At 43.1% G+C, this 20,658-nt stretch overlaps 1 protein-coding gene across 5 annotated transcripts in view; it reads left to right on the forward strand.

Annotated features, from left to right (window-relative positions):
* Positions 1 to 504: 504 nt before the first annotated feature.
* The window catches only part of LOC110489640 (zinc finger protein 236), a 106,740-nt gene continuing 86,586 nt past the window's right edge, over positions 505 to 20,658 (forward strand). For 2 of the 5 annotated variants that reach the window (XM_036948247.2, XM_090199461.1), the window contains exons 1-9: positions 505 to 720; positions 4,282 to 4,415; positions 5,402 to 5,566; positions 5,953 to 6,131; positions 6,374 to 6,504; positions 12,822 to 12,994; positions 18,263 to 18,385; positions 18,845 to 19,018; positions 20,428 to 20,605. In XM_036948247.2, the coding sequence (XP_036804142.1) occupies positions 669 to 720; positions 4,282 to 4,415; positions 5,402 to 5,566; positions 5,953 to 6,131; positions 6,374 to 6,504; positions 12,822 to 12,994; positions 18,263 to 18,385; positions 18,845 to 19,018; positions 20,428 to 20,605 (1,309 nt within the window). In that variant the 5' untranslated portion in view covers positions 505 to 668. Of the gene's footprint in view, positions 721 to 896; positions 1,016 to 1,763; positions 1,856 to 4,281; positions 4,416 to 5,401; positions 5,567 to 5,952; positions 6,132 to 6,373; positions 6,505 to 12,821; positions 12,995 to 18,262; positions 18,386 to 18,844; positions 19,019 to 20,427; positions 20,606 to 20,658 lie in introns of those variants that run through there. The other 3 variants (XM_036948250.2, XM_090199464.1, XM_036948253.2) reach the window with 2 other exon arrangements.

The following is a 20,658-nucleotide window of genomic DNA, read 5'->3' on the forward strand; positions in this document are numbered from 1 at the left end:
AACTGGCAACTCTGGTGCATTCCATGAGGAGGAGATGCACTGCAGTACTTAATACAGCTGGTGGCCACACCAGATATTGACTATTTATTTTGATTTTGTTCAGGGACTTATTAATCAATTTCTGTTAGTCACATGTCTGTGGAACTTGTTCAGTTTATGTCTCAGTTGTTGAATCTTATGTCCATACAAATATTTACACGTGTACGTTCGCTGAAAATAAACTCAAGACGTTTCTTTTTTTTTGCTGAGTTTACATCTCAATACATGCATTAATACTTCAATGTTGCCTTCCCCCATCCTATAGTAGCCCAATATTGCTTTTTCTTGCATGATTTTGAAAAGGAATTGTGGCTCCTTTATAAAAGTCGTAATTGTATGCTGTCATTGGACATTAAAAAAAATCAAATAGACTTCATTCCCTATTCTTATAAAGAATTTGATGACACTCATGCTCCTCCTTGAGACAATGCACATACATATACGCTAGATGTCTCCCTCCTCCATGCATCAGAGCCTCACAACAAGTAGCCTAGCTCGACGTGCACTACTACCGCACTGAAGTGTTCATGTGTTCGCTGATTTCTGTGTCCGCGAGGTGCTCGTCGTGAGGCAGTCGCCATTTTGAAACCCAAATCGTTCACAGTACACCCGCCCTGAAACCTGGAACTATGCCGCGGGGCCGGCCTCGCAAACTGAGGGATAAAACCAACGACGGAACAGGTAATCAGTTCCAAAATGTCACGAATAAAAAAGGCAGCGACCATGCTGTTTACACAAGTTCATAATGAATGGACAAGCTGTTGCGTAGCTGAGATAAACTCACTTGAATATAGTGTATATAGTCCCCGGATATAGTATTGCGGGTGTCCATTGCTTTGTGCTGTAAAGTGGTGATTGAGGCGGAATGATATTAATAACATTTCGGTGGCTCTACTTATCCCGATTCAGTCTAATTTACTCTTCGATGAGGCAACAGCTCTCGTAGTGTCCTGTCAAATATAGGGCATTTGGCTAGGTAACGTCAGTTAGTGGTTTTCTGACTCATGTGTTAGCATGTTGGTGCTTGGCAGTTGGCTAACAGGCTAGCCTTTGTTTTTAATTTGTGTATGCGAGAAGACCGCTAACTAGATGTCACTCAGCTAGCCAAACCATCAGGAAAGTAGTGTTTCACCATCCAGTCTCTCTCGGTTCGCTGCAGCTTGATACGATATCCACATTTGCGACTTATAGCTGCAACCGTTAACTAGCTAACTAACATTAGTTTAGCTAGTTAGCGTCCAAGTCGAGTGATCAGAAGAGAATGGGTTTTCTGCATGTGGCTAAGTTTGTTGCTATCCTATAGCTAGCTAACGCGTTGCTAGCTAGATACACCTGAGCTAGCAAGCTAACAGCACAGAGAAACAATGCACTCCAGCTGCAAATTGTCTTGGCTAGGTGTAATAAAAAAAACGAAGAATATCCCTATGCTAGAATTAAGTCAATTGGTAGTTAGCTAGTATCGTAAGAGTAATAACGTTAGTTAGACAAGAGCTAGCTATAGTACAGGTTAGGGTATTTTGTCATGTTTAGTTTTGACAGCCTACTAACTCGTCCAAGGTAACTAGTTAGCGTAAAAATGACTTGCCTAGTTAAATAAAAAAAACTATCTCTAACCAGCTAGGCCATCAGGTGTAATCATTACTCCTAGAAAATTAGCGTTTCTATTGGTCAGATTCAGGTAGGTCCATCCCTATTTGCTGACCGGTCCAATAGAAACGCTAGTTTTCGTTCAACAGTTTGATGATTACACGCCAGTAATATTCAGTGGGTTTGTTTGGTGCAGTGGTCACCAACCATTTCTGTGTCAAAATGCAAGGTGAGATCTATCGCTCAGATTTGTTTTGAACATGACTTAAAAGTAAGCCTATGCAACATTAACGTTTTAAAAACAGTACTGTAGTAATGAGGTTCGTGCACTAGCCTATAGGCCCAATATATTGTCACCGCATTGCTTGAATTGCCCTGCCAATGCATTGTTGTTTGGACCATTAAAAAAAAAAAGTATATATATTTCAACATTTGAGGTAAGTTATAGGATCACACCAGTAATAGTCAGTTGTTGTATTACTTGTGAGGTACAGCTGAGTGAGCATACATTTCAATAATTGTATTTTTTATTTTACTGGGCTGATGGTGCCTGCATCTGGTCGGTCTCAGTGGAGAGAGAGGGCAGAAGACTGAGGGTCTGCCTTTCAACGTCCCTACACTCCCTTTCCTCCTATGACACTGACCAAAAAGTGACAGTCTTCCAGTTGATGCTGAAACTTGAGTCACACCGCATTATGTCCGCTTCATGCACAAATTCATGTTACTCCTATGAACAAGAGTGAAATATTCCATGATATAAAAAATAAAGACCCAAGCCGCTAATAATAATGCAAGCCTATCGATACACTTTCCTAGTCACTCATTACAACTTAGTGCTGGTTGTAGTGGAAGTAAGGAAGAACCCACATTTTATGTCTTATAAAAGTGTTGCATAGAAGGTGTTGACAGTGCGGAGTAAAAAGGACTCACTCAAAAACATCAGCTCTGTGATGTATTCGTTGACAGTCTCAAGTAAGTCTTTAAAAGTTTTGAAATCTCACAGTATCAACTTTTCTGTAGCTTACTTTTACGCCTGCTATGTTACTGCAGACACTGTAATCTTAACAATCCGATTGGTCAGAGTTAGGCCAATAGTGCACTTGATTTGCTCTCCGGGCACGCCAGGAAGGCAGAGTTCATACCTTCAGACACATGAAATGGTTCAAAATCAATGTTGACAAAACAAAATACGCTAGACAAGGTGGGATATTTTTTGGTCAATTGTGGTGGAAACACTTTTATGTGCAAATATTGATAGAAAAACCATAATGTCACAGTAAACTTGGAGTCACGTGATGTTGTAGCCTACTACCACCACGACATATGACCTGCTCATATGATCATTACATGCAACATGCGCAATGTCTGTAGATATAATTACAGTGACCTCTTTCAAAAACAACTTGTGTACCTCTAATTTTATATCAATGAGCTGGGCACATGTAGTAGTTCCAGAAAATATACAGGCCTCTATATATATATATGTATATGTATATATATATATACAAAATGACCAAGTTGAGTGCAACAGTTGTCATTAAAAGTAGGCCCAATCCAGAAAGAACTCCTCGTCCCCCTGATATTCAAATTCGGCCCCTGACATTTCATGTGGCCCTTACTAATTTCATAGACTTAAATAACAAATCATTTTGAGCGTTGTGCATACTGTTGAAACTGAACTCCATATTTGCTCTCTAGCCTGTGCCCCTCGCCCTTCAATGTTTGCAGATCTGTAAGGTCAGTCTGACGTATCAATATGGTGGTAGCATCACCACTGCACTGCGGGGGCTACCTATCCAGACCCTTCAGATTTGCAAACATTGAAAGATTAGGCTAGTACCAAGGGGAAGGGGTTGGTAGTGATTTGGGACAGGCCCATATCTGTTACCCTATGTAGGCCTGCCCATTACCTGATTTTGCTACCAGATAGACCAAAACACTTTATTTTTTTAACCATTATTTAACTAGGCAAGTTGGTTAAGAACAAATTCTTATTTTCAATGACGGCCTAGGAACAGTTGGTTAACTGCCTTGTTCCGGGGCAGAATGACAGATTTTTACCTTGTCGGCTCGGAGATTTGATCTTACCACTAGGCTACCTGTCGCCCCTACCATCTTGTCTTAACCTTCTTTTTAGTTTAGGTATGAAAATTACAATAAATGTGAATATTAGGCTATTACTTTGCTTGTCTGTTTGTTATTTGGATTAGTTTAGTTTGAAATATCTCCTTTCCACACATCAATCAGACTGAAAAATGCATACAAACATATTTCCCCAAAGACTGTAAGAGGCGCTGTGCCACCTTGTGGACTGGCTGCATCACTATGGAAATATATATATAAATATATTTTTAAACTGTATTATCATATAAGGCCATTATTTTCTCTAGATTACATGAAATGGCAGTTGCAGTTGTTCAAAAGCTGCCCCCCTCCGGGTCTCCCCGTTTCCATACACAGCAGCACCACCCTGTTAAAACAAATCCTGGAGAGAACCCTGCAAATACTTTACCTAATATTTTACTATCTGGAATCTGCTGGGAAATAGGCTGGTGGACCAAAACATTAGGGAAATTGCAGGTACCATTTAAGTAACCTAATTATGAACACCTTGGTAATATGAGTGTCTGTCTCCCTCTCTCTTTTTGCCAACAGAGGGTATATCTGGAGCCAAGCAGGACAACAGCCATGGGGATTCCAAGGACAACAAGTGCACTGTCTGCTCCCAGAGCTTCACCACTGAGAGCCAGCTACAGAGGCACCAGCGCGACCATGAGGCCAACGACAAGGCAAGCATAGTGCAAAGGGCCAGACTAGGCTGTCTGACACAACATTGGCACCCAGGCTAGGTCTTTCCAGCATGTCTCTTTCGCCAACTCCTTATGGAATTGTCATGCCAATGTTTAGCTTGACAATGGAGTAAGCAAAAGCATAAACCCATCTGGGACCGGGCTAGTACAGACCTACCTTAATGATCTCATTTGATATGGATAGAAATGTCCTTCATTCACATGATTGATTTTGTATATGTATGAATGGTGTGCCGGATGTGAAAACATTAGATATACGTTACATCCATTGTTGATTAAGGTGAAGAACCCCAAAAAGTACCAGCATATAGGCCTAGTCCTTTTACTGATGTTTCTACCTGACACACGGATGAGTTGTCCTCAGATGACAGTTGTAGCTTGTCCACAGAGATACAGTATGAGTGGATTTAAGTTTGTGTTTACTATTCATTATTCAGCTGCCAGAGTGGGAGAACCTCTTTGCAGGGCAGTGAGCAAACCGTCAGCCAGACCGAGGGAACATCCACCTAAGACAAATAGCCCAGTGTATGAGGGAAATGTAGTGGCACTAGAAAGCAAATGCAACTGACACAGAGTTATTGAATAAATAAATATATTAGAAATATACCCAGGAAATAAGACCTTCAGCCAAACAGACCAACTGGCATTTACCTGAAAATTATAATATAAGAGAAAATGTACTGGCTTGACTGTTATTGTAGGACTCAGTTACTCATTCCCAATTTTTGAAACTTTTAAGTAATTTAGCAGACTGTCCTATCCAGGTTGACTTACAGGATCAATAAGGGTTAAGTGCCTTGCAAGGGCACATCGGAAGATTTTTCACCCACTCTGCTTGGTGATTTCGGTTACTGGCCCAACACTCTTAACCACTAGGCTACCTGCAGCCCACACAGTCACTCACTTGTGCACACTCGCTCACTTACTCACTCATGAACTGTCTTTTCTCTCTTCCTCCCTTCCAGCTTCACCGGTGCGACCAGTGTGCTCAGACGTTTAACGTGGAGTTCAACCTCATGCTCCACAAGTCCACACACGCCACCTCGAACCCCACCTGCCCAGTGTGCCACAAGAAGTTCTCCCGCGTGGCCAGTCTCAAGTCCCATATCATGCTGCATGAGAAGGAGGAGGTTTGTCAATCAGTGATATGATTGAACCCATTGAAACATAATTTAAAAATGTGATTGTCTTGAATCTGCTGGGAAATATGGTTTTTATCTAAGCTAAAAATGTAATTTGTAGCTGGTGGATTAGCCTACTATTAATTATCTTATTAATTCAATTAATCAATAAACATCTGTGGACTTTTTCACATCAGGTCACAACCATCCTCATAATAATAATAATGATAATACATATCATTTATATAGGTGACAACTTTCTAAACCGCAAAGACGTTTGTATGATCGACTCATGCGTGTCTTCTGAATTGTGGTCCTTCTCCATCCTCCTCTTGTCTGTGACCTCATCTTCTCATTTCTTTCCCCCCCCTCTGTTCTTTCCCTTTGTCCTCTAGAATCTGATCTGTACAGAGTGTGGCGACGAGTTCATTCTCCACAGTCAGCTCATGCTGCATCTGGAGGAGCATCGCAAAGAGCTGTCTGGGGCCAAGGTGTACACCTGCAAGACCTGCAGCAAGGAGTTCAAGATGGCGGGCCAGCTCAAGGAGCACACCAAGACCCACGTCAAGATGAGGTTAGAGAGCGAGGGGACAGTAGCACAGAGGGTCTCGGGTTGATTGATACTGTTGTCCAAAGTGCTTGTTTAGCAACACATTACTAAGTGTATTGAGTGCTCTTATCTCCCTGTGTCTTTCTGTTTGCTATTTTTCATTTGGAGGACCAGCAGTTAAATTGTGTTTCAAAAGAACAACCCGACCAAAGACTGTTTCCACATTGGGTTGATTTCTGTTTCTCTGCACTTGTTTTTTCCGTCAGGCCACTCAGTTCGAATTCCAGAAACTACAAGAAGAATATCGATCGGAGTGGATTCACCAACAGCTGTCAGCACTGTGGCAAGACGTTTAAAAAGCCCAGCCAGCTTGTTCGACACACACGAATACACACAGGTAAGCAAAAGACAGCTGGGTCATGTTCATTATGGCACGCATCAAAAAACATTTAGCAAATTAAAATGAGTCCCTCCCTGTTTCAATTGGTATTCTTCTGTTTCATGCCTAATGAACACGACCGAGGCTTGTTCTGCTTTATACAAGATTTGGATTTGTTGATTTTGAAAGGGAATTAAATGGAGAGCATGAAATAAAATAATGGCCTCAGTCAGTATGGTGTATCACTGTTGGACACCAGGGGTCTCTACCATGATCCTTGCCTCTCATCAAGATATCCAAGATGGAAAGACTTGTTTGTTTTTGTCTCGTGTAAATATTCTGTTTTTTTTCTTCATTTTTTTGTATACATTTCAATCTCTTTTTTTCCCTCCATTTTCTGATTAAATATACCTTCCTGCAACCTGCCTCACCCAATGTGGTACAGATCTGCTATTTTTTTTAGACCTTATAACTGGAACCTCCATAAGAAGCAAGACAGATAATTAGCTACTAGTTATTTAGTCATTGTTAGCCACTGCTAATAGCATTTACCTTTAGCTCAGACACCAGCCGCTTTAGCCCGGATAATACCTGCCAGTCTGCACAGCGCGATATCAGCCCTGAGCATATCGGACTGCTTTTTTTCCCACTACATCACCGGATTCTTGTCGCAAGCTCTGGACCATTACACCGGATCATCGCAGCTAGCTAGCTGCTACCGAGTGGCTATTTTGGCTATCGCCCTTGTCCAGGAGCAAGCACCAGTTAGCCTCGAGCTAGGCCCATCTCTTGGCTAGCAAACGAAGAACACCAACTACCGAACATCTCTTGCCATTCGGCCTGGACCCTTTGTCGACACGGCAGCCCGCCGATCCATCACGACTGGTTTGCTTGTCTGCTGACGTAATTCGGCCAATGTGCTCTCAACCGGCCTCTTCGTCGTGGATGTCGGTGAAGACCCATCTGCTAGCCCTGGCCGCTAGCTTTTCTACGCTCGCCTAGCGTAGTAACGACTACTGAACGGCTCCCTGTTCCATCTATTGCTGCTCATTGGTCCCTATGATCACTCGGCTACACAGCCGATGCCTGCTGGACTGTTCATTAATACAGTACTTCGTTTTGTTTATCTGTCGGCCCCAGTCTAGAACTCAGGCCCTGTGTGTAGCTAACTGACCCTCTTTGCCCATTCATAACCATTTACCCGTTGTTGTTGTCTTAGGTGTTTACCCATTGTTGTCTTACCCATTGTTGTCCCAATCAACACCTGTGATTGCTTTATGCCTCTCTCATGTCAATAGGCCTTCTTGTATACTGTTGTTTAGGGTAGCTCTCATTGTTTTATTTTACTTCGGAGCCCCTAGTCCCGCTCAACATGCCTCAGATAGCTCCGTTGTCCCATCCCCCACACATGCGGAGAGTGCACCTTTTGTTCAGTAATCCACTGGCTCAATGGCGGTCACAACAGGCAGACGAATAGATCCAAATAGTACCGGTAATGTTCGTCAACATGTCAAATGCTGTTTTTTTATTAATCCTCAGGGTGTCTATTGTCTTTATAATCAATAATATTTCAACCGGACAATAGCGTACTCAATACAAAAGAAAAAGGATGGGGTGCGTGCTCCCGGTCGCTGGCGCAAAAGCTAGGAAACATTTCTGCTTCGCTGCTCCTCAACACTGGGGCTCCACAAGGGTGCTCACTCACCCTTATGTACTCCCTGTTCACCCATGACTGCGTGGGCATGCACACCTCCAACACAATCATCAAGTTTGCAGACGACACAGTATTGGGCTTGATTACCAACAACGGCGAGACTGCCTACAGGGAAGAGGTGAGGGCACTTGGAGTGTGGTGTCAGCAAAACAACCTCCCACTCAACGTCAACAAAACAAAGGAGATGATCGTGGATTTCAGGAAACAGCAACCCCCTATCCACATCGACGGGACAATAGTGGAGAAGGTGGAAAGTTTTAAGTTTCTCGGCGTACACATCACAGACCAACTGAAATGGTCTACCCACACAGACAGTGTGGTGAAGGGGCAACAGTGCCTCTTCAACCTCAGGAGGCTGAAGAAATTTGTTTTGTCACCTAACACCTTGACAGACTTGTACAGATGCGCAATCGAGAGCATCCTGTCGGGCTGTATCACCGCCTTTTACGGCAACTGCACCCCCCTCAACAGCAGGGCTCTCCAGAGGGTTGTGCGGTCTGCACAACGCATCACTGGGAACAAACTACCTGCCCTCCAAGACACTTACAGCACCTGATGTCACAGGAAGGCCAAAAAGATAATCAAGGACAACAACCTCCCAAGCCACTGTCTGTTCACCCCGCTACCATCCAGAAGGCGAGGTCTGTACAGAAGGCCAGCATGGCTAGAAGGCCAGCATCCCAGAGTCGTTTCTTTACTGTTGACGTTGAGACTGTTGTTGCGGGTACTATTTAATGAAGCTGCCAGTTGAGGACTTGTGAGGCGTCTGTTTCTCAAACTAGACGCTAATGTACTTGTCCTCTTGCTCAGTTGTGCACCGGGGCCTCCCACTCCTTCTATTCTGGTTAGAGCCAGTTTGCGCTGTTCTGTGAAGGGAGTTGTACAAGATCTTCAGTTTCTTGGCAATTTCTCGCATGTAATAGCCTTCATTTCTCAGAACTAGAATAGACTGATGAGTTTCAGAAGAAAGTTCTTTGTTTCTGGCCATTTTTAGCCTTTAATCAAAACCAGAAATGCTGATGCTCCAGATATTCAACTAGTCTAAAGGCGGCCAGTTGTATTGCTGCTTTAATCAGTATAACAGTTTTCAGCTGTGCTAACATAATTGCAAAAGGGTTTTCTAATGATCATTTAACATTTTAAAATTATAAACTTGGATTAGCTAACACAACGTGCCATTGGAACACAGGAGTGATGGTTGCTGATAATGGGCATCTGTACGCCTGTGTAGATATTCCATAAATCAGCCGTTTCCAGCTACAATAGTCATTTACAACATTATCACTGTCTACACTGTATTTCTGATCAATTTGATGTTATATTAATGGACAAAAAAATAGCTTTTCTTTCAAAAACGAGGACATTTCTAAGTGACCCCAAACTTTTGAACGGTAGTGTACATATCCATTCCTCCCTTTTAGATTTGTGTGCATTAGGTAGTTGTTGGGGAATTGTTAGATTACTTGTTAGATATTACTGCACTGTCAACTAGAACCACAAGCATTTCGCCACACTCTCATAAATATCTGCTAACCATGTGTATGTGACCAATACATTTGATTTGAAATAATCTTAACATTTTCAGAAGTTGCCATTCTTTGCCAATACACCTACTGCTTTCCTTTCGGACATATCACCTGAGATAAGTGCACATTAAGAGCAGACTCCCAACCCAGACTCCTCTCAGTTCATTCAGAGCTTCAGCTATCCTTCCTCACTGAGCCCCTCCATGCCACCTCATCTTAATGTTAATTTGTGGGCTAGATGGATGACTAATGCTGTGCTGGAGATGGTTTGCCTGTGCTCTGAATCTCAAACAGCACGTTAAGCGGACGTGCTGAAGGGGAACTATGGAGTCAGCTCCAGTCAGCTATCTGAAACTAAAGCCGATATCGTCAGCTAAGTATCCTCCTCTGCTCTGATTCCACATCCTCATTGTCTAAAGCAAGGCAGGTTAGTCCATGTGGGCTTCTCAGCTTAGCTAAACTCAGATCTCCCTGAGCAGTCAGGCTTCACAACGGTTCACTCAACCAAGACTGCTCTTCTCTGTGTCACGGAGGCTCTTCACTGACAAAGCTGACTCTCTCTCCTCAGGTCTAGGAGGTTAAGAACAATCTCCTGCCTTCGACACAGTGAACCATCATATCCTCCTCTCCACCCTCTCAGGGCTGGGCGTCTCATGTTCTACACACTCTTGGATTGCATCCTACCTGGTAGGCCGCTCTTACCAGGTGACGTGGAGAGGATCTGTGGCTGCACCATGTACTCTACTGGTGTCTCCCAGCCCTCTCCTCTTCTCTCTATATACCAAGTCACTCGGCTCCATTATATCCTCACATGGTCTCTCCTATCATTGCTATGCGAATGACACTCAACTACTTTTCCCCTTCACCATTTCTGACACCCAGGTGACGACATCTGTGTGCCTGGCAGATATCTCAACTTGGATGTCGGCCCACCACCTCAAGCTCAACTTAGACAAGATGGAGCTGCTCTTTACACAGGAAGCGGCGCAGGTCCTAATCCAGGCACTGTCCTCTCCCTTCTGGATTACTTCAACTCGCTGTTGGCTGGCCTCCGCTTGTGCCATCAAATCCCTGCAACATATCCAGAATTCTACAGCCTGCCTGGTTTTTACCTTCCCAAGTTCTCTCATGTCACCTCGCTCCTCCACACACTCCACTGGCTTCCAGTCGAAGCTCGCATCCACTACAAGACCATGGTGCTTACCTACAGAACAGCAAGAGGAACTGCCCCTCCCTACCTTCAGGCTCAAGCCCTACACTCCAACCCGAGCACTCTGTTCTGCCACCTCAGGACTCTTGGCCCTCCCACCCCTACGGGAGGGCAGCTCCCACACAGCCCACTCCAAGCTCTTCTCTGTCCTTGGCACCCCAATGGTGGAACCAGCTTCCCACCTGAAGCCAGGACAGCAGAGTCCCTGCCCAACTTCCGAAAACATCTGAAACTCTACCTCTTCAAACAGTATCTTAAATGATCCTCTTCCTCATCTTGGGACTAACATTTAAATGTAAGCAGTGGTTTTCCTGCGGGATATAGACACCTTTTCTGTGTTTGCAAACATTGCCACACGAGGGCGATGTGTGCAAGTTGGTGGCAGAATAAGGGGGAGTTCTAATAGAATGCCTGCAAAAAAAGCCTCTATTTACATGTTGCTTATGAGTGCATTTCACAGTACTTTTGGATTATAATTGGATATTTAAGGCTCTTATGAATTTCCTGCTTAATAAAATGTTTGTGTCCTCGCAAATCAAATGCATTATATTAACACTTCAACTTCAACCAGTAAAATGTGTTGTATGCTGGGAAAGGGTCTATTTACTGGTGTGTCCGTCCTCTCTCTCCTTTCCCTTTGTACCCCTCAGGTGTATCTCTACCCTTCCAGGTGTATTGAGTAGTGTGTGTGTTAGCTCTTTACCATTCTCTCCCTCTCTTTCTCTCCATACCAACGAGGTATACTTAAGCAATAAGGTCAGAGGAGGTGTGGTATATGACCACGGTTAAGGGCTGTTCTTATGCATGACGCAACGTGGAGTGCAGCCCTTAGCCGTGGGAAATTGGCCATATATCACAAACCCCCCTACAAGGAGCCTTGTTGCTATTATAAACTGGTTACTAATGTAATTAGAGTAGTAAAACCAAATGTTTTGCCATACCTGTGGTATATTGTCTATCAGAATTCAGGGCTCATCTGATGGTTGAATACTTGTTTCTGATTGGCTTGAATGGCATTCTAGGGTGTGCATTATTTCCCTATAATGCACAGTATAATTGCACGGTATAATTCAATGGCAATGAAGTTCATTTTTACATTTTTTTTGCTGCTTTTGAAAGCAAAAGCTCAATTGAAAATATCATTGGCAATGTTCAATTTGATTTTCATAATAGCAAGCTAGGATATTGGTTTAGTTAGCTAAGCTAGCAAGTCTATTTGTTTGCTTACCAAGGCAACTACTCTAGCTAGCTAGTAAACTTATAGCCATGGTATAAATTTAGATAATCACCTCAGGGCCCTATGCATTCTCTGTCAAATAATGCAACTCCGCGGAAGTGTTGTGGAACACACCTTCCACGTCATGCTTTACTTTCCAGAGAACGCACAGCCCCTCATTGATTATCCCTTTCGAGTTCTTTCTCTGCCTTCCTCTCTCTCCCGCTCACATTTTGTCATGGGGTACAGAGAACATTTTTCAGTTTAAAAGCACATTTTCTTGCAATTCTATACATTTTGCAATGTCTAATGTGTATTCATGTGTTATTTAAGTGACTCAAACATTACAACAAAATCTATGGGCAAAACACATTAGCTGACATGGGCTAGTTGATCTTGAAATTTCTTATAAATTAATAAATAGCTCTCTGAAGTATGCAATAACTGACATGACAACAGGAAAACTGATGATGCAATACCCAATTGCATCTTGTGGATTCTACTATTACAACTTTCAAGAGTAAGTTGAAAGCCTGACTGAGTTTCTTAACAATTCAGCCCCCCCCCCCACACCTGCCGACCTACAATTTGAGAACCACTGATCTATACCACCCAGGTGTATTGAGATGTGTTCTCTCTCCCATCTATCCTCTCTCCTCTCCCACCCAGGCGAGCGGCCGTACAAGTGCAGCCACTGTAGCAAGGCCTTCAACCAGAAAGTGGTGCTGCAGACCCATATGGTGAGGCACACGGGAGAGAAGCCCCACCTCTGCATCTTTTGCCCCGCTTCCTTCTCGCAGAAGGGCAACCTGCACTCGCACGTCCAGAGAGTGCACTCTGAGGTAAACAACCAACTAACTACATCACCTTGCACATCTATGTTGCCCTTGTCTTTAATCAGTAGGCTGGATGGAATTCTTGTTACTTTCACCGGTCTGATCCTCCAAAGTTGTCCGCTAGTGTCTACAGGTAATGTGTATATACAGTACCATTCAAAAGTTTGGACACAACTACTCATTTTAGTGTTTTACATTGTTGAATAATAGTGAAGACATCAAAACTATGAAATGACACATATGGAATCATGTAGTAACCAAAAACAAGTGTCAAACAAATCAAAATATATTTACCATGTAGAAAATAGTAAAAATAACGAAACACTGGAATGAGTAGGCGTGTCCTAACTTTTGACTGGTGCTGTATATTTGAGCAATTATATTTACTTTTGATACTTAAGTACATTTTAAGCCAAATACTTTTTAGACTTTTACTCAATTGGTATTTTACTGAGTTACTTTCACTTGAGTCTTTTTTTTTATTTTTATTTTTTTATTTTTTTTTACCCCTTTTTCTCCCAATTTCGTGGTATCCAATTGTTGTAGTAGCTACTATCTTGTCTCATCGCTACAACTCCCGTACGGGCTCGGGAGAGACGAAGGTTGAAAGTCATGCGTCCTCCGATACACAACCCAACCAAGCCGCACTGCTTCTTAACACAGCACGCATCCAACCCGGAAGCCACCTTGGTTAGCGCACACTGCGCCCAGCCCGCCACAGGAGTCGCTGGTGCGCGATGAGACACCTACCGATGAGACACGCTAGGCCAATTGTGCGTCGCCTCCCAGTCGCGGCCGGTTACGACAGAGCCTGGGCGCGAACCCAGGAACTCTGATGGCACAGCTGGCGCTGCAGTACAGCGCCCTTAACCACTGCGCCACCCGGGAGGCCCACTTGAGTCATTTTCTATTAAGTTATCTTTTACTCAAGTATGATAATTGGGTACTTTTTCCACCACTGATCTTAATCAAGGGTGTCCCTAATTTCGGACCCCACTGTATATGCCATTTAGGTGACAGACAAATCATACATTGTCATTAGTAAGAAATGGATTTGATATGGGGAGGGTCTTGTGTCTTCAGACCTTTGACCCCCCCCCCCCCCTTTTTGTCTTTAATCAGTTAGATATACAGAAATAATATAGAACTTTATTATGAAACAGAAGCTTATATTACTGATGTAGCAACATTGCACACATCTGTGATATTGTCACATAGAGTGGGGCAAAAAAGTATTTAGTCAGCCACCAATTGTGCAAGTTCTCCCACTTAAAAAGATGAGAGAGAACTATAATTTTCATCATAGGTACACTTCAACTAATACAGACAAAATGAGAAAAGAAAATCACATTGTAGGATGTGTTGGAAAATAAGTATTTGGTCACCTAAAAACAAGGAAGATTTCTGGCTCTCACAGACCTGTAACTTCTTCTTTAAGAGGGTCCTCTGTCCTCCACTTGTTACCTGTATTAATGGCACCTGTTTGAACTTGTTATCAGTATAAAAGACACCTGTCCACAACCTCAAACAGTTACACTCCAAACTCCACTATGGCCAAGACCAAAGAGCTGTCAAAGGACACCAGAAACAAAATTGTAGACCTGCAACAGGCTGGGAAGACTGAATCTGCAATAGGTAAGCAGCTTGGTTTGAAGAAATCAACTGTGGGAGCAATTATTAGTAAATGGAAGACCACTGATAATCTCCCTGGATCTGGGGCTCCACGCAAGATGTCACCCCGTCGGGTCAAAATGATCACAAGAACGGTGAGCAAAAATCCCAGAACCACACCTAGTGAATGACCTGCAGAGAGCTGGGACCAAAGTAACAAAGACTACCATCAGTAACACACTACGCCGCCAGGGATTCAAATCCTGCAGTGCCAGACGTGTCCCCCTGCTTAAGCCAGTACATGTCCAGGCCCATCTGAAGTTTGCTAGAGAGCATTTGGATGATCCAGAAGAAGATTGGGAGAATGTCATATGGTCAGATGAAACCAAAATATAACTTTTTGGTAAAAACTCAACTTGTCGTGTTTGGAGGACAAAGAATGCTGCGTTGCATCCAAAGAACACCATACCTACTGTGAAGCATGGGGGTGGAAACATCATGCTTTGGGGCTGTTTTTATGCAAAGGGACCAGGCCGACTGATCCGTGTAAAGGAAAGAATGAATGGGGTCATGTATCGTGAGATTTTGAGTGAAAACCTCCTTCCATCAGCAAGGGCATTGAAGATGAAACGTGGCTGGGTCTTTCAGCATGACAATGATCTCAAACACACCGCCCGGGTAACGAAGGAGTGGCTTCGTAAGAAGCATTTCAAGGTCCTGGAGTGGCCTAGCCAGTCTCCAGATCTCAACCCCATAGAAAATCTTTGGAGGGAGTTGAAAGTCCGTGTTGCCCAGCAACAGCCCCAAAACATCACTGCTCTAGAGGAGATCTGCATGGAGGAATGGGCCAAAATACCAGCAACCGTGTGTGAAAACCTTGTGAAGACTTACAGAAAACGTTTGACCTCTGTCATTGCCAACAAAGGGTATATAACAAAGTATTGAGAAACTTTTGTTATTGAACAAATACTTATTTTCCACCATAATTTGCAAATAAATTCATTAAAATCCTACAATGTGATTTTCTGGATTTTTTTTCCTCATTTTGTCTGTCATAGTTGAAGTGTACCTATGATGAAAATTACAGGCCTCTCTCATCTTTTTAAGTGGGAAGAACTTGCACAATTGGTGGCTGACTAAATACTTTTTTTGCCCCACTGTATTTGACGTTCCATGGGAAAATAATGAGCTTAAATGGAAAGCAGTCTCAGGGTAATTCTGGTTGATGATTGCAGTCTAGGAGTTGGTGTTTATAGGCAGATGTTTTGAGTGAGTGACTGACTGTACACTCTTCTGGACCTGAGTGCTACTTTCATAGTATTTGTGTCCGCTAGTCACCATTATTTACATCTGTGCAAATGAGGACATGCAAATGTGAGGCTTTGTCCTTTTTGAGTGGCCAACTTAATCAGCTAGCCTTTCAATTTTCCCCACCCCTCACAACAAATACATGTGATAATTATATCAACCAAACATTTTTTACGGAGCCCGTGAAATTATTATTATTTTTTTAACAAATGGGGAAGAGATTTTAAAGAGCGTCCGTAGCACTGACGGACAAAAAACGCTAACTGGCAATGATGCAGTGAGTTGATTGAATCTCCCCTGAAGCCCCAAACCGCAGCTGTTCAACATATTTGAATAATGCATGTGATTCTCACGAGTGTTCCTCCACATACTCTGGCAGTCAGGACCTCAGCTTTATGAACGGACTTTATGAATATATTAAAGTCAAATGTGAGTGGGAATACATTTCATAAGCAGAAGAATATGGACAGGGAAGTGGGACTGTTTTTAGATTACCCCAAAGTTTTTGCATGAAATTGTTCTCTATCCTAATCGCTGCCTTATATTAGATTGCCCTTTAAAATAATCAGAAGATGAATATTTGTAATATCCCTCTTGGCTGAAGATACAATATGTATAATATATACAGTTAGGAACACCTGCTCTTTCCATGGCATGGACTGACCAGGTGAATCCAGGTGAAGGCTATGATCCCTTATTGTCACTTGTTAAATCCACTTCAATCATTGTAGATGAAGGGGAGGAGACGGGTTAAAGAAGGATTTTTAAGTCTTGTAACAATTGGTTGTGTATGTGTGCCATTCAGAGGGTGAATGGGCAGGACAAAATGGGTGGCAGGTAGCCTAGTGGTTAGAGCGTTGGGTACAAATCTGTCGTTCTGCCCCTGAACAAGGCAGTTAACCCACTGTTTCTAGGCCGTCATTGTAAATAAGAATGTGTTCTTAACTGACTTGCCTAGTTTATTTATTATTTATTTATTTATCCGTTATTTAACCAGTTAAGTTGACTGAGAACACGTTCTCATTTACAGCAACGACCTGGGGAATAGTTACAGGGGAGAGGGGGATGAATGAGCCAATTGTAAACTGGGGATTATTAGGTGACCATGATGGTTTAAGGGCCAGATTGGGAATTTAGCCAGGACACCGGGGCACACCTACACTTACAAACTTACAATAAGTGCCATGGGATCTTTAATGACCTCAAAGAGTCAGGACACCCGTTTAACGTCCCATCCGAAAGATGGCACTCTACACAGGGCAGTGTCCTGGGGCATTGGGATTTTTTTTAGTTAGTTAAATAAAGGTTAAATAAAAAAAATACTTCTGTGCCTTTTGAATGGGTTTTGTTAATAGGTAATTGAGCCAGCAGCATTACCACCCTGCATACCACTGCTGGCTTGCTTCTGAAGCTAAGCAGGGTTGGTCCTGGTCAGTTCCTGGGTGGAAGACCAGATGCTGCTGGAAGTGGTGTTGGAGGGCCAGTAGGAGGCACTCTTTCCTCTGGTCTAAAAAAAAAATATCCCAATGCCCCAGATTGGGGACACTGCCCTGTGTAGGGTGCCGTTTTTCGGATGGGACGTTAAACGGGTGTCCTGACTCTCTGAGGTCATTAAAGATCCCATGGCACTTATCGTAAGAGTAGGGGTGTTAACCCTGGTGTCCTGGCTAAATTCCCAATCTGGCCCTCACCATCGTGGTCACCTAATAATCCCCAGTTAATAATTGGCTCATTCATCCCCCTCCTCTCCCCTGTAACTATTCCCCAGGTCGTTGCTGCAAATGAGAACGTGTTCTCAGTCAACTTACCTGGTAAAGTAACGGATAAATTAAAAATTAAAAATAAAAAGGTGCCAGGCGCACTGGTTTGAGTGTCAAACCCAGCAGCGTTGCAGTTATTTTCACAGTTTCCTGTGTGTATCAAGAACCTACCCAAAGGAAATACAGGCAACTTGACACAACTGTGGGAAGCATTGGAGTCAACATAGGCCAGCATCCCTGTGAAATGCTTTCGACACCTATGCCCCAATGAATTGAGGCTATTCTGAGGGCAAAAGTGGGAGGAGCAACTCAATATTAGGAAGGTGTTCCTAATGTTTTGTACACTCAGTGCACTGTATATCGTAGTTGGTATTAAATTATAATGACATGGTATTAGGTCATTTTGTATTGTTTTTACCTAATGCAAAATAATTTATTTTTAATATAAAAATGTACTAAGAATGCAGACTTCAGCTAATTCCCAATGGCATCATATCCAATGAAAGCATTTAGGCCTTTAACAGCACATTAATATTAATTGATAATCACAGTTGTATGTGTACTGACTTTGTTTCCTGTATATGTGTCTCTTCAGCTTACGGGAGTGCCACTGTTCCCATGCATGGACTGTAGCTGTGTGTTCAAAAAGCTGGGCAGTCTCAATGCCCACATCAGCAAGATGCACATCTTGCTCATCGAGGAATCGGCCAACACACAGGTGAGTGAGTGCATGCAGATGATATGAACTTCTAGAAGTTTCTCCTGATTCGGTTTCTGACCTCTGCATTCAGTTTGCTGCCTCACACTGCAGCTAGCTTGATGCTGAGGGATCAGACACACACTCCCACACTGGGACTTCCCTGTAGCTCTACCACTACATGCAGATTTTTATGTGATTATTTCAGAGTGGGTCTCAATATAAAAAAGCCTCTCATTTTCATAATATGTCATCGTGTTTTTGTAAGTAAATGGAACCTTGAAAATCAGGTGTTCAGATACACTATTAATTAGGTGAACTAGGCTTCCATAAAAATTTGCTCATCTCTGATGCACTGCAAAAAACAAAACAAGATAGAAAATGCTCTGCGCTGCTCAGATCAGCTCATCTCTGACATTCTCAGTATTCCCTTTTCTCCTCTTATTCTCTCCACCTTCACCCTCCCTCGCTGTCCCGTAGGAGGTGGAGGAGTCGGGTCAGGGAGTGGCGGGGTCAGAGGGCAGCGAGGTGGTGACTGACGTGATCCAGCAGCTCCTAGAGCTGTCAGAGCAGGTGACAGGGGAGGGGACCCAGTCACAGCCCCAAGAACAGACCATCACCTTGGAGACAGCCATCAACCAGGACATCCTACAGGTGGGAACCATAACACAGGAATACACGTAGATACACATGCGCAAAAGTGTACACGCACTGACACCCGAAAGCACTCACTCACGCGTACATGTACATACACAGCTGTCTTACTATACTTGAGAGAACTTTTTGGGGACCAATTCAAAGTCCTATTGTCCCTAAACCTTACCCTAACCTTAACCCTAATTGTAACCCTTACCTTAAACTTAACCCCTAAGCCTAAAATAGCCTTTTTACAAGTGAGGACCGGCAAAATGTTAGAATTTCTCTGAATCTACTAATTTTAGTCTACTATTCTTGTGAGGACTTCTGGTACTGATTTCTAGAAAACAGTAGGTTATATTGATTTAAACTGGTGTTGAGAACAACGCGGCAGAGGTGGACGGCAGCGGAGTGAGGAGACAGGGAAACAGCCATTGCCCTAGAAAAAGCACAGAGAGAAAAACTCACCTTAGTTATGATCAACTGAATGATGAAAAAATTAAAATAAAGTAGGCTAATGCAATTGAAGGCATGTATCAAATTCTTGCTTGGACTGAATGATGAAAATATCCAACCTTTTTATACTCATTTAAAGCAATAGTCGTGTGTGTGTGTGTGGTCACCTAGGTGATCATTTCGGCACTGTTTTGATTGGGACAAGCCATCGCACTGCTTTGAGACAAGCGTGGGGGATTTTTTTCTTTCTCACTGAATCTCCATTTGGATATTTGGTAACAATTAAGCTGGGGAAATGTTAGCTAAATTGAGGTGAGTGCTAATGATCATCTTTATACTAGTTTGCTCATTATATTAGCTGATCTGAACATTTTGCTAGCATGTTATACAAGTGGATTTTGCTCTTCACTTGCGTAGTAGCCTGTCTTACTCCCGTCCAAAAGCCTGGGACTTGTCTCATAATCAATCAATGTGATTTTGTTTGTCTGTCTGTATATTTGGTTAATTGATCTCTGGCTGGACAAGTGGAAGCGGAAGCTCATTTTTATTCGTTCACTGATCAGAAACATTTAGCATGAAATAATGTAGTCTAAATCAAGTGTATTAGTTATCTATTGTCTTACGTAGTAGCCTTATATAGAGCCTAGGCTATCTTCCTATCGTCCCAATTCCACTGAAACCCAAAATCCTCACTCCTGTCTCGTTTGAAAAATCCTGACTGTTGTGTATTTCGGGGAATTGCATTAGTGGGACATTGGGGGAAAGTGTTGTAATTTCCCTTTTTTTGGGAAATGTAAAGAGTGGGCCCAGGACAGTCCCGGGATCCCGGTTACCGATGTTAATCCCTAGTGTCATGAAGCCTAGCTCGGCATACAGCACAGTATTGCCCAATACTATGGATGGGAAAATGTACTGATACATAGTATTAGTCACAGTTTTTGTTAAACCCTGTCACCCCTAAACCCACACAGCAAGCCCTGGAGAACAGTGGGTTGAGCGTGGTTCAGTCCCAGACCAACGGAGTGGCCAGACAGACTCAGAGCCATGCCGCCGAGGGGGCTTTACCTGACAGTAAGAAGTTACCAGGCCAGGACAAAACCACCAAGAAGGAGAAGAAAAGTATCTTCAGAAAACCTGTACAGATGCCAGGTAGGGCATACCCCAAATAACGTCCATGTGTGCTTGTGTATGTCACCGTCTCT

The sequence above is a fragment of the Oncorhynchus mykiss genome, chromosome 2 (genome assembly GCF_057628025.1).
Source record: "Oncorhynchus mykiss isolate SJ-2025 chromosome 2, ASM5762802v1, whole genome shotgun sequence".
NCBI lineage: Eukaryota > Metazoa > Chordata > Actinopteri > Salmoniformes > Salmonidae > Oncorhynchus > Oncorhynchus mykiss.